The 14,078-nt window shown below is 40.7% G+C and overlaps 1 protein-coding gene and 1 pseudogene across 2 annotated transcripts in view; both read left to right on the top strand.

Annotated features, from left to right (window-relative positions):
• mllt3 (MLLT3 super elongation complex subunit) overlaps nt 1-583 on the top strand; it is a 55,555-nt gene extending 54,972 nt beyond the window's left edge. For both annotated transcript variants that reach the window (XM_040141190.1, XM_040141189.1), the window contains one exon: nt 86-583. In XM_040141190.1, the coding sequence (XP_039997124.1) occupies nt 86-217 (132 nt within the window). In that variant the 3' untranslated portion in view covers nt 218-583. The remainder of the gene's footprint in view (nt 1-85) is intronic.
• Nucleotides 584-5,371: 4,788 nt separating this feature from the next.
• Nucleotides 5,372-5,490, top strand: LOC120797780 (annotated as a pseudogene).
• Nucleotides 5,491-14,078: the final 8,588 nt, after the last annotated feature.

Genomic DNA, 14,078 nt, shown 5'->3' with positions numbered 1-14,078 from the left:
AAAATCATTCTATCCTGGAGCCCTGATTATAGACGTGATCATAAAATACATCCTGTGTTTACCCACTGTCCCTTATGTTTCCCAGATTGTGAACCTGATTGAAGAGACTGGACACTTCCACATCACAAACACTACTTTTGACTTCGACCTTTGCTCCTTGGATAGAAGTACAGTAAGGAAACTCCAGAGTTACCTGGAAACCTCCGGACTGTCCTGAGGCTCTGAGCAGCTGGCTGCTGGATCTCTGTCTCCACATAGACTTTTGATTTTTCTTGAATAAACTTTGATTGCAATGCAAAAGCCCCACTGTGGCTGGGTCCAGTTGTGTGTCCAGCCTGCTGGTTGGACTGGGCTTTCTGAATGAAGAGGTCGTCCCACTGCAGAAACCAGAGCCAGGGGTCGTGGGTATGAGCCCTGTCGATCAGGAGATCACCCGGAAAGCCTTGAAAACTTCGCTTGATTAAAGAAATAGTGGGGAGTGGCTACCGTGTTGCTCTTAATGAATGTGCATATTGTTACCATGTATGTTTCTTGATCTGTTGTTCATTGTGACAAATGCATGGTCAACATTGCCTTACAACATTGTAAGTCTTATTTATTGAATTTTGTGTGTGTGTGTGTGTGTGTGTGTGTGTGTGTGTGTGTGTGTGTGTGTGCGTGCGTGCGTGCGTGCGTGCGTGCGTGTGTGAAATGACAAAAAAATAAGGAAAAACAGTGGAATGAGACTTTGTTAAAGCACTTCACAACAGGCATATCTTTGATTCTTTGTGACAGTTGAGCATCACCTCCACACTCGATGTCACTGACTTGAAATAAAATCAACTCTCAGACCGAATAATTTCAGTAGGAACAAAAAACTGCCACAGCAGGTTTGAAGGTGACATCTCCAGTCCATAAAAGAGACAATACATTTCTGTGACTCTGTTGGCAAATGTGCAGTATATTTTGTTCTAGTAAATGCTATTCGTATATCAGTAATTTGCATTATGCAAAAAATTCTTTCAACAGCCTGACAGGAGCACTCCTAAATACTGTGTAAAGTCAGTTTTTGTGAGAATCCAGCTGGAGTTCTGGCTAGTCAACAAAGGGGAATGGTTTAGATAACAACATTTAGTGTAGTATTTTCAAAGTAAAATTAGAGCTTGGACTGGATTGAGCTTTAACCTGATCCTGAACCATCTTTTGAAAAAGAAAAGGTGGTTGAACTATTATCCAATCACTTGCAAACACATTTTGGCTTACTGACGATGTCACCAACACAAGCAAATACCACAAAGACCAGAGACGCGTTTGTGGGGTACCTTTGCAAGACAATAGAGGAGGCTTAAATATTCAATAACATGAGAAAAAAATTCTACACAAGGCCATCATTTTGGTTGTGACCCTTTAAAGAAAGCTTGTGTCAAAAGGTGTTGTATTTCTATTGCGGAATTTATTTTTAATATGACTTGCAAACTCAGTAGACGAAAAGCGTATATCTGTATTCCACATGCATAAAAAATTCGAATTACATTGCACACACACATCATTTCTCCAGCTTAGAGCATTTTAACTCACCACACATCTTTCATTCAAGTGCAACATCATGTGGCAGTTTTTTCTTTCCATACTTTGATGCTGTATAGAATAAGACGAGTGGCTACTGAATTGAGCCGAGCACAAATCACTAAAGCGAAAGTTCTCATGATAATCCAGCTCCTGCTGATCTGCTCATCAGCTGCAACTTAAGGAAAGCTTTGTTGTGTTGGCTCATTTTCTGCTACAGGGCCAGTGGTACATGCCAAAAGCATAGTTAATAGATTCACTTGGTTTAGGATACTACTAACTTTTGTCTACAGAATATGATTTAAATGAAATCATTATATCTTTGCCATTGGGGAAAATTGATTTGTAGAGCAGACCCATCCCTGTAGGAGGGAAGGGAGAACTAACTCCCTTTATGATGTCAGACAAGTGAAGACACAACTCTTGCCTGCGTTCTGCATTTCTCAGATGTGTGAAGAAATGTTATGGGTAAATCCAGTGGGGGGGGGGGAATTTTGACTGACAGGTACTGTTACGGGTGTAAGAAAAAAATGAGATGGTTTATTTATTTTTGGGAGGGTTTGAATTGTTAAATCAAAGCTCAGCATTAATTTTCCAAGGAGAAAGCCTTTGTTTGATTTGTAACAGAGGACACTTTTGCCAGTCTGATAAACTAAAGTTCAGGATGGCAAACTGTGGGGGGGGGGGGGGGTCCTTTCCAAATGACCTTAAAGGGTTTTCTTGCCCTGTGTTCTGTCTTATGGTTTCTAGTGTATTTTGAGGAAATACAATAAATATTCTGTATGATGTACAGATGAGTTATTAAGCTACTTGTGGATGAGCTTTTTTGGCACAGAACCTGAATTGGCTATATTTCTTTGTTTTTTCAGTGGCTGCATATGTTTTGTCCTAGTCCAAAAATATTTTTCAAGTGAAGAATTCACAAAAATTCTTATCTTTTTAGACTTGCCTTCCACAAGAGTTATTTGATTTCTGAGGACAGTTTTGAAATTCAAGTTTAAGCCCATATATGTAGGAACTGAAAATATCTTTGTCACCTCCTAGTTTTAGTTTGAAAACCTACACAGTGGCTGGCAGTGAGATGAATGGGCAGAAAGTAAAGCATACACAGCACCAATTTGTACTGGGATTATGTAATTTTTCTACAAAGTTATGTATCACATAAAAAGTACACATAGCAGTTTTTACCTTACATTCCTCATTGCACCAGCCGAGGAGGTGGAGTTACAGCCATTTTTGACTCAAGTCTATTTATCAAACTCAATTATAACTCATTAAAAATCCTGGTTCTTAGTCCCCCACACCCAACCTGGAAAACACTAAAGCCTGTTCTATTATTTATAGTGTACCACACTCCTGGACCATACTCTGAATTTTTAACTGAATTCACTGAGTTTTTATCAAGTTTAGTCCTTAGTACAAATAAAGTAGTTATAGTAGACAATTTTAATATGCATGTGGACGTCGAAAGTGATAGCCTTAGCACTGCGTTTATCTCATTATTAGACTGAATTGGCTTCGCTCAGAGTGTAAATAAACCCACTCACTGTTTTAACCAAACCGTCAACCTAGTTCTGACTTAGGGTGTCGAAATTGAACACATAAAAATCTTTCCACAGAATCCTCTTTTATCAGATCATTATTTAATAATGGAAATTCCTGTTAATGGACTACACAATTGATTCTATCAGTAATTCATTCACTGCTAACTTTAGTCCCTCCCAAATTGATCATCTTGTTGATAGTGCGTCAGGCTCAATGAGAATGACACTCGACTCTATTGCCATTCTAAATAAGAAGATAATAAAACAAAACAGGTTAGCTCCATGGTTTAACTCCCAAACCCACATATTTAAAAAAACAACACAAAAACTTATGGGGTTCCACCACATTGGAAGAATCCCACTTAGCCTGGCATGATAGTCTTAAAACATATAGGAAGGCCACCTGTAATGCCGGAGCAGCCTACTACTCATCTCTAATAGAGGAAAATAAAAACAACCCTTCCTTTCAGCATTGTAGCCAGACTGACAATGAGTCATAGCTCTACTGATCCATGTATTCTTATAGCTCTCAGTAGTGACAACCTCATGAGCTTCTTTAATGACAAAATTCTAACTATTAGAGACAAAATTCACCATCTCCTGCCCTCACCTGGCACAGATTTATCTTCAAAGACAGGAACCTTAGAAACAGCTGTAAAACCTGACATATATTTAGACAGTTTTTCTCCCATCGACCTTCACCAACTAACTTCAACGATTTCTTCATCTAAAACATCAAACTGTCTCTTAGACCCCATCCCAACTAGGCTGCTTAAGGAGGTTTTAACCTTAGTTAGCACCTCTTTAATAGATATAATCAATCTCTCTTTATTAACAGGCTATGTACCACAGTCCTTTAAACCAGCTATAATTAAACTTCTTCTTAAAAAGTCTACTCTTGATCCAGGTGTTTTAGCCAACTATAGACCCATATCTAACCTTCCCTTTCTCTCTAAGATCCTTGAGAAAGCTGTCCCCAAGCAGTTGTGTGACTTTCTACGTAATAGTTTATTTGAGGATTTTCAGTCAGAATTTAGAGTGCATCGTAGCACAGAGAAAGCACTGTTGAAAATTACAAATGACCTTCTCATTGCATCGAACAAAGGACTTGTCTCTGTACTTGTCTTGTTAGATATTAGTGCTCCTGTTGACACTATTGAACATCACATCCTATGACAGAGACTGGAACATTTCATTGGCATTAAAGGAACCGCTCTAAGCTGGTTTAGGTCCTATTTATCAGATCGATTTCAGTTTGTGCATCTTAACGATAAATCCTCCATATACTCAGAAGTTCAACAAGGTTCTGTGCTTGTACCAGTTCTGTTCACCTTATATATCCTTCCTTTAGGCAATATTAATAGGAAACACTCCATAAACTTTCATTGTTATGCAGATGATACCCAATTGTACTTGTCAATGAAGCCTGATGAAACCCATCAGTTGGCTGAACTTCAAGCCTGCCTTATGGACATAAAGACCTGGATGACCAGCAACTTTCTGCTGTTAAACTCGAACAAAATGTCATTGTACTTGGCCCCCAACACCTCAGAAACACCTTATCTAATGATAAAGTTACTCTAAATGGCACTAACCACTGTTAGGAATCTCGGAGGTCTCTTTGATCAGGATGTGTCCTTTAACTCTCACATAAAACGAACTTCAAGGACTGCCTGTTTCACCCACATAACTTTGCAAAAAATCAGACACATCGTGTCTCAAAAAGATGCAGAAAAACTAGTCCATCCTTTTGATTCTTCTAGGCTGGATTATTGTAATTTCGTAATATCAGGCTGCCCCAACTAATCTTTAAATACTCTATCTCATCCAGAATGCTCCAGCGCAAGTACTGACAGGAACTTGGAAAAGAGATCACATTTCTCCTGTGTTAGCTTCTCTGCATTGGCTTCCCGTAAAATCCAGAACAGATTTTAAAATCCTCCTCCTCACCTACAAAGCCTTTAATGGTCAGGCACCATCATATCCAAAAGAGCTCATAGTACCCTATTACTCCAGTAGAACACTGCGCTCCCAGAACAGAGGCAGACACCCTCTCCACGTTTAAGAGTAGGCCTAAAATCTTCCTGTTTGATAAAGCTTACAGTTAGGGCTGGCTCAGGCTTGTCTTGAACCCTCCCGTTGTTATTCTCTATAGGCCTAGGCTGCCGGGGACTTCTCATGATGCACCAAGCTCCTCTCTCCTCCTTTTCCTCTCCATCCATATGCATTCATATCCTATCAATGATTGTTACTAACACGGCTTCTTCTCTTGTAGTTTTGTGCTTTACGGCCAAACCAACCTCAATATGCTGGCTCTTGCCCGATCTATGAAGCTAAGCAGGGTTGGGCCTGGTTAGTACTTGGATGGGAGACCACCTGGGAATACCAGGTGCTGTAAGCTTGGGGCAGCTGTGGCTCAGGAGGTAAAGTGGGTTGTCCCCTAACTGGAAAGTCAATAGCCCCCTATCTATCATCAATGTGTGTATGTATAGAAAAGCGCTCTGTGAATGTGTGTTAATTTGGCATGTAGTGTAATGCGCTTTGAGTGGTTGATAAGGCTAGAAAAGCGCTATATAAGTGCAGTCCATTTACAATTTACTCTCTCGTCTTTCTCCTCCTTGCTTTCTATAGGTATTTCTGCCTGTGGAGCTGCAGAGTCTGTATTTGTAACTGTGGACCACCTACTGCCCCCATGCTCAACACCCACTGCATCTATTATTATTATTACTAATTCTACTACTACAGTCGATTGAGGCAGACGGCTTCCCACCATGAGTCGGGTTACGTGCTTGCTCATGGGGGATTGTTGTGTCTATGTAAATATAACTATTAAGAGTACGGTATAGATCTGCTCTATATGAAAAGTGCCCTGAGATAAACTGTTATGATTTGGTGCTATATAAATAAAATTGAATTGACTTATCGGCAGTGTCTCACGTAATGAGGTTACTATTCTCAGGACTCACTTGTGTTTTGGACGGAAGAGACACATTTGCATGAATATTTTGCCCAGTGCAGCTTTTGGTTAAAAAATAAATTCTTCACAGGTGTAGGTATCTCTATGATAACCATTTCATGACAAAATTAACAGGAATAGGTAATATTGCACATGTCATTAAAGTATTTCAAATTTCACATATTACCACTAAATGTATTCTAACAGGTCAACAGAACCCGTCCCATTCCAGAGCCTCCTTAAACTGTGACAGGGAAATACAGCATCTTTTTTCTTTGTCTCAGGGAGGTGCTTGGGGGTACTCTGACTGACGACCACGGTATTCTGAATGGTCTGGTTACAGCCATACTTTGGTGAGTACAATATTATTATAACCAACCAACTGATAGCCAGAGCTGCAAAAATAAAACACATTGAAATAAACCATAATGTTCCCTGAACATTGTCAGTGCATTTTTTTCCAATTAACCATAACGAATTATAAGGGAACAAAAATTTATTTATTTATGTATTTATTGAGTTGTACACATAATAACATAGATTTTTATTGGGTGTTATGTAAACAAAAAAAAAAGGATAAAAAGCCATACACATACTAGCTTCTGCGTGTTTTGGATTTAAAGTCCAGTTAAAAACTTGTAAACTCAGGTGTTAACCACTCTGCTTGCCATTCACAGCTTACTGGTGGTAAACAAAGAAAATATTCAAATTTACAAGTTAACAGTGATTACTCACTGAAAACAAATAATTCAAGTTGTGGGAAATCGCAGAGATGCCATAGTGTCACAGCTGTTGCTACTAAGACAAAGATCCCTGCTCCAGCTCCTTCTTCTTTCCCAGTCCACCTCAATCACAACAGTGCCTGACAAATTTAGAGACTTTGAAATAATACCTTTACAGACACACTGGCCCGACACTGAGCCCCAGCTGTCACAACTAAACGAAACTTTAGTGCAAAAAAGACTTGGAGAGCTCACAATGACTTGGTGTGTGTAGTACTCAAACTGTTGTCTGCATGAAGGGTACTGACGGCTGGCCTAATCAAAAACACATCGTGCTGCTGAATGTTGTGATCCCCTTCTTCCCAAGAAACCCTTATATGAAATATTCAAAATGCAAGTTATGACTTAAAACCTAAAAATACAACAATGATATATATCTGTCTTACTGGCACTGCTGATTAGACCCACTACAATCAAAGTGTAAAAAGTCAATAGGCTGTTAACAGTGTACATTATTTTGATCTAAATGTTGCTCTCCCTCCTCTAGTGGATCACCAAAACTGTGCTGTGCATGTTCTTTTTATGTCAGTCTAAGTGGGTGGTCTGATAGAAAAAAGCTGGAAGTCATCCAGTTTCCCCATTTATTGTGGGCGAAGAAGAATCTCTCATGCTTTCATCAGCCTCCATGTCATGCATCTCACCAGGCCTGCACTGGAACAACCTGTTCCTGCTGACTGGAGGATAAATGTTAAAAATGTCTCTTTGGAGGAGTTGGTAGGTGTTCATCGGTGCTCTCTTATATTTAGTCGTGGTACAAATCTGTGTTGTTCCATTTCACTGGGGTGGATCCTAGGTACTAGTCATGTTTTTGCTCTCTGGCCGCACCACCTTCGGGGCATACATTTTCACTTGTGTACAACAAAAATCTAAATCTGTTAGTTTGGTATGAAATCTTCTGCGCATATTTATGCTCCTTTTGGTTTTAACGGACCCCAGAGGCCGACACAAAGGCAGAGTGAAAAGCCTGTCATCATAACCTACGCACAAAAAGTGGTGGAAGTAGCTGTGGGAAGAATGAAGAAACCCTCCACACTCTCACACCTCTACACACCTGGCCACACATTGTGTTAAGTGGGTGTGATTGTCTAGTAAGTTACATAGTTTATAAGACCTCTATTCTCTAACTTTTAGCTTTGGTTTGCCTGATGGCAGTAACTCTAGGATACAGTAGGCCTCTAAATAAGGGATTTACAAAGTCTGCTGTCTCTACTTTAACAATATATTTTGGCACAAGGCCCTCATCAGGGTGTTTAACACAAAGGATAAAATCGCAGCCTGTATACTACATACAGCACAACATGGTTGACTCTGTCGATTTTCCAGTAAGAATGCAATGAGAAACGTAAAATGGCCAGCTGGAAACAATCACAAAATACAGAAACAAAAATAAAGACGGTATTTAAGACCTACATCGATATTAATGACCAGCTAGATAAGTGCAAAAACTACACGTGTAGTTTCACATGTCTAGTTATCTGACAATTACAGAGAGCTTAAGTCCTGACGTCACGTCCAAGCACGCCTCTGTGCCACTAGCTTCTATTAGCCAGTGTACTCTGTCATTTGGCGTGCTTGTTTCTGAGATTGAACACCACTTTGGGAGCACAGGAAAAACTATAGCTCCCATGAAAATTTACAAGCACAGCACCGCAGGTATTTACATCATTGGGTTTCATCCATATTCATAAAACTCACCAACACTTTCTGCTAAAGGTCTCTTTCCAACTGTTAGTTGTAATCTCCTACACCTTGAACCTTCTTCAGTGTTCAGTTATTACAGACATGTCTGAACTCGACTCGACCCCTCGACACTCGTTCATCTCTTCCGCCATGACATTTAACCCATGATGGTTTAGGGGTCATGGGAAATGGTGTTTGTTAAATGCAGCTATTAACAGAAATATTAAATAACAATATATATACTTTTTTAATTACTGTCCATATCTAAATATATGGAGGTGTATAAGGAGAGAGGCTAATTTCCAAGACTGGATTTTTAGTTATTTGTGTCACTACAAATGTCAGTGGGATTTTGAATGAAGTTTCCGTATTTCTGGAACAGAGCCTGGAAGTTCTGGTTTCACTTTGACTCTCTCTAGCTGTGGACTCGGGGGATTTCTTGTTGTTTTGTAGACTGCCAGGGAGGAACTTGCATTATATCAGGGTTGAGAACTGACTGTAAAAGGGCAAACTTGCTCATGACAGAGAGTTGGGTGCAGCTCAAAAGGTAAAAGTTGGGTTTCCAGCGGAGTAAAAATGCTATATACCATGTTTTTAATCAGACAACACTTCATTACCCCATGAATCCTCCCCCTTTCAACCAGAAACACCACACTGAAGTCTGAGCTGTTAAAGTTGTACAGCACACTTGCTACAGAGCCCCAGCTGGGTCTTGTCCACATGCTACAGCTCTGGGTTCACACCTTTTTGATTGTTTTTATATCTTTTTCTCTCTTTCTTCTACGGTGTTTGGATGATCCACAGTGCAAACCCAAAACCCTCACACTCTCACTCCTCTAATTTTCCACTGAGTCTAAGCTGCCTCTTTAACCGGCATAAGGTCAACGCTAATAGCAGAGGAGGCCAAGTATGAACCCGACACATACCATGAGCACAAACAGCTGATCAGTGTATTTGCACTGTGATTAAAAAACTCTAACGCTGTCTACACAGAGGGCATAGCATAAGCAGCAGAGCAGCAATTTCAAGCAAGTAAAACACCATTACATGGCCTGTGTACACAGCTGGATTGATAACAAGAGAAGCTACCTGTTCCGTCAGACATGCGTGAGACAGACGACTAAAAAAACGCAGCTGAAATGCTTTCTTAGTAGACATGCTGTTTGTATAGGATCAGTGGTCCCAAATTTTGTACTGTGAATTTTATGGAAAGGCTACAGCGAAAACCTGCATCTCACCATGTGGTTCTGGTATATCTGCTTCACATTTTTATGCGTCTGTCATACACCAGATTCTGAACATGACATTTCGGAGTTCATCCACACAGAACAGAAGATTACAGGCAAGATTTGATAAGACCTTCACTTATATTTCCTTTTCACTCAGGTAAACATGAAGATAAACTGATAAATGAAGAAAATATCCTTCCAACATCAGCCCAAATGGCAGTGGTTTTGGTCTCTGTTAAGGCACGATAGCACCAAACCTTACAACGTCACTGTGACAAAAAGACCCCAGGAAACTGCACGTACTCACTGCACCCAGCTGTTGTTCTTCAAGAAATATTGAACTGTTCCTTTAATCCTGTACAACTTTTTTGAAAAGATAATTTTGTCCCAGGAAATTCCATCTGACCTGTTTGATTTATGGCAACTTTCCGATCACAACTTTCCTCTCTTCAGTCCAGAGCAGAGCAGCTGAACTGAAATGTCTGCAGGAGTGCTGTCTTCTTTCTGTTTGTAATATCCTCTATAGCCTGCTGTGTGATGAATATTTACCTACTTTACTATAACCTTCTCCAATTCAACTGAATTTTAGATAATCTCAATCAGGGTAAAAAAAAATATGACTGTCAGGATGCATATTGATGTATAGCATTCGACATTCTGTGTGTGTGCCTGTGTGTGTGTGTGTGTGTGTGTGTGTCCTGGGCTACTATTTGGTGCCTTTTTTTTTTTTTCAACTTAAAGTAAGAGAGACTAAAGAACTTAGTAAAGCTGAGGGGAGCTGCAGAGTGGGTGATAATTCTCTCTGGGTTTGTCACTACAACAGAGGAACCTTTCATATTAGACATTTGATGTATTATTAATATATCAAATATTGATTAGTGCAGCTTTAAAGTGAGGCTATGTAATTGTTGAAAGAAGAAATAACAAAGTCTTCCTCTTGCGAATTAAAAGCCAAATTCTTAAGCAATAAAACAAACCCTTGCTCGGTTTAATACACTCAGGAGTTTTGTTGCTGCAGTATTAGTTGGTCTGGTATGACCAGTAGCTTATGGTGGCTAGCGTTGGCTAACTTTAGATACATATTACTGTGTAGCTGACGTTATTGAGTTGGTTTGCTGACTATATGGCTCTTCTCTACTTGTGTTACCGTTACGCTACATTTTAGCATTTATCATTATCCCGTAATTGACACTTGTGGCCACAGTAGCCACTGTTCAGGAAACGTTACATATGCTTGCTTTAAAACCAAGTAATTGGAGTAACTGGAGAATAAAACTGTATCTGCACGTTTTAATGCAGTCATACTGTAATAATTTGTTCATATGGCATCATCTCTAGCAGACAGCATACCTGCCAGCAGATTCAGTAAAGCAGGAAACTTTCAAATGGAGACACGAAAAGACAAAGTGGCTGCTTAGACTGCTGGATTAATTTAAACTATTTTCCTCTGAGAGAATGGAGCCGGGGGGGGTTGGGGGTACAGAGGAAGAATGGAGCCCGAGGGGGGGTTAGCGAATGGTTCAGAGTCCAGGCCAGCCAGCAGGACATCCTGTTTGAGCTTCCAAATACCATTTCCTCCAATAAAAAGGGGAGACCTTCGAAATAATCTCCCACAGAAGAGACACAGAGACATTGATTGTCACCCTGGCACGAGGCCAACGCTGAGGAGAAAGGCTGCCCTCCCACCAAGCCTCTGGACGGCAGTCAAAAAGCACCTCGAGGAAGTCATTAAAGCTCAAGGTTGATGAAAAGTCTCTCCTTCCTCCCTCATCTCACCTCCCTGCACTGTCTGAAGGCACGCTGCTCGGAGAAAAACGCTTTCTACACTTTAGAGTTATTTGCACAGAAGCAGGTGTAGCTGCCAGAGCCACACGATGGAGATCTTAATAAATAACTCATGCTCATAAATTGTCTTGATAGATTGTTGCCAAATATTACAAAATATCTTAAATGTCTTAGAGTCTCTCTTACGAACTCAAGATCTCAAAAGAGCTTGAGATGGGGGGTTACCATAGCAACCCCCTTGTAAAACTCTGCAGCCATGTCATACATCCATAACAGGTTAGCAATTGGTAGCTTGTAACATTGCTAAAAATAAGTTCAACTGGCCAAGAAGTTAAAGCAAAAAGTCAGTCTATGAACTGTTTATAACTGACAGTTTTGTTAATGATTTCACCGTTCACAATCATTGCAGTTACAGTTTGGATAATCTGGTGGTTTGCGTACAACTTGTCTGATCGTGTGACACCTCATGTGTGTTGTCCTGTTTTAACTAGCGTGATCGTTGCCGCATTCCAAGATCTCAGCAGTTAACTTTCTTCTTTAGTCTCTTTTCCTGAAATACAAAAATAGAATTGTTCCTACCGAGCAATTATGTCCTGGTCTATAATCTGTGTTGGTTTTTCTTTCATTGTTCGTCTCTAAAACGAGAGATTCGCTAACTACATATTTCGCAGTTAACCACAATGATGTATTTCTGATCTTTTCTTTACATGAGTAATATCTGTTTGTGTCTTCTTTTCATTGTAACTCATCATTACCACTTCTTGTTCACTTGATGGGGAAAAAGGAACATCTGCTTTATGTCCAATAACAGTTCAGTTCCAGTATGTTTACTGAGTGGAACTGAATAATACGTAGAATACTTACATTATTTGTATGTATTGCTAAAGTATCAAAGAGCAAAATTTGGAGTGTTCGGTTCATGTAAATCAGCTCCTTTGAAGTGTTTATTCATATTAGCCTTCGCAGCTCATTGCTGTCTCTTCAACTGGGGAAGCTGACAGCAAAATGAAGACCACCAAAGCATGTGCGGCCTCTATTTGCAAAGAGATTTCAGCCCCCTGACCACTCAGCCATTGTCATCAAATTTGCACAGAGCTGCAATAATTCAAAGACACTTATCATATGCTTTTGGCTTGCTTGTGTCCCCCATTTCCCCCTGTGGCCAATCATGTTGACCTTCCTGTCAGTTCCCCTGTGGAATTCTGGGTGGCAAGCGACTCTGCCCCCCAACTCACAGAATGCATACAAATTAGCCTTTCCAAAATCAGATCAAGTTATGTAAAGAACATAAGCAAGCAGACTTCAAAGGGGACGGACAGGGAGGGATGCTGCATGCAGAGGCTTCAGCCAGCTCTCTCAACCAGCCCAGTCCTCAGACGCTGTGGTGGATTTGATTATTGTTTTTAACTCCTCTCCTCCTCTTCCCCCTGGCTCCCCGAGACCCCCTGCACCACCAAAATGGGTCCAGCCTTTTGGAGCGAATCCCAATCCCAAACCTGGTCTTTGATTTCGGGGGGCTTGGCACTGCTCCTTCTCCCCCTGCTTTGTTCCTCTTGATGGATCTAGGCAGGCTGGCGAACCGTGACCCCTGCCAGCCCACCCCGTCTGTGTGAGCACTCACACACACACACACACACACAAACACACAAAAACACATAGACAATGCCAAGCCGCCACAGAATGCAACAGGAAAGGAGGGGAAAATGGAGGAAAAAAAAAATGTCGACAAATGCGCTGAAAGCGTCTGTGAATCAAAGTCTCATCCCTGACAGCGATTACAGGCGCGGTGAGTGTCGTTGCTGCTTTCATTGTGTCTGTTCTGATAAGTTAGCCATGTGTGATGGGCGAGGAGGAGAGTCTGGACCGCTGCCTATTCAGCAGCTCTGAACCACCTGCCACCAGATGGACCCGAGTGTGAACTTGAACAAGGAAGAGGGAAAAAAAACACTTCAATTCCCAGCCCTCCCAGCGGCCGCCTCATTTTCTCTCTAACTGTGTTATCAAGCCCAGCATTACATCTGCTTTGTAGTGCAGTCGGTGCTGAGTTGACAAGCTCTTACAGTTGCTCAGGGCAGAATATTTCATGCTGGGAACTTTTTGTGTTTGCTGAGGCCAAAAACAAAGCAGCTGCTCAACAGGAAATCACTGAGGTAGCCGGCTATCACTTTCAATATCTAGCATGTTGTTAGTGTTCATAATGTACTCATACTGATGCTTAGTTCACTTCTACATTCATAAAACACTGCAAAACAGTTCACTGATATTCATTCAAATTTATGACAGCTTGGGACTTATTTCTGTAATTCTGACCATTGTTTCTATCAGTTACAATAACATTGCTGACCAGCGACATCGCTCAAACAAAGTTCAGTCAGGAATGAAACACAAGCAGTAATCCAATCAGACAGACTGGAAACAGGTCAATATTTTAGCCAGATTATCGAAACCACTAAGAGACACAGTGAGTGCCCCTGTAATGTCACTGATAATGGCCTCATTGCACATGAAAACTGAGTGCACAGTGACAGTGAACACAGTGGCTCAAAGTTGAAGCAAG

This window comes from Xiphias gladius, chromosome 12 (assembly GCF_016859285.1).
Source record: "Xiphias gladius isolate SHS-SW01 ecotype Sanya breed wild chromosome 12, ASM1685928v1, whole genome shotgun sequence".
NCBI lineage: Eukaryota > Metazoa > Chordata > Actinopteri > Istiophoriformes > Xiphiidae > Xiphias > Xiphias gladius.
Note: the sequence above shows the minus strand (reverse complement) of the source record. Positions and strands in the feature narration are given on the sequence as shown.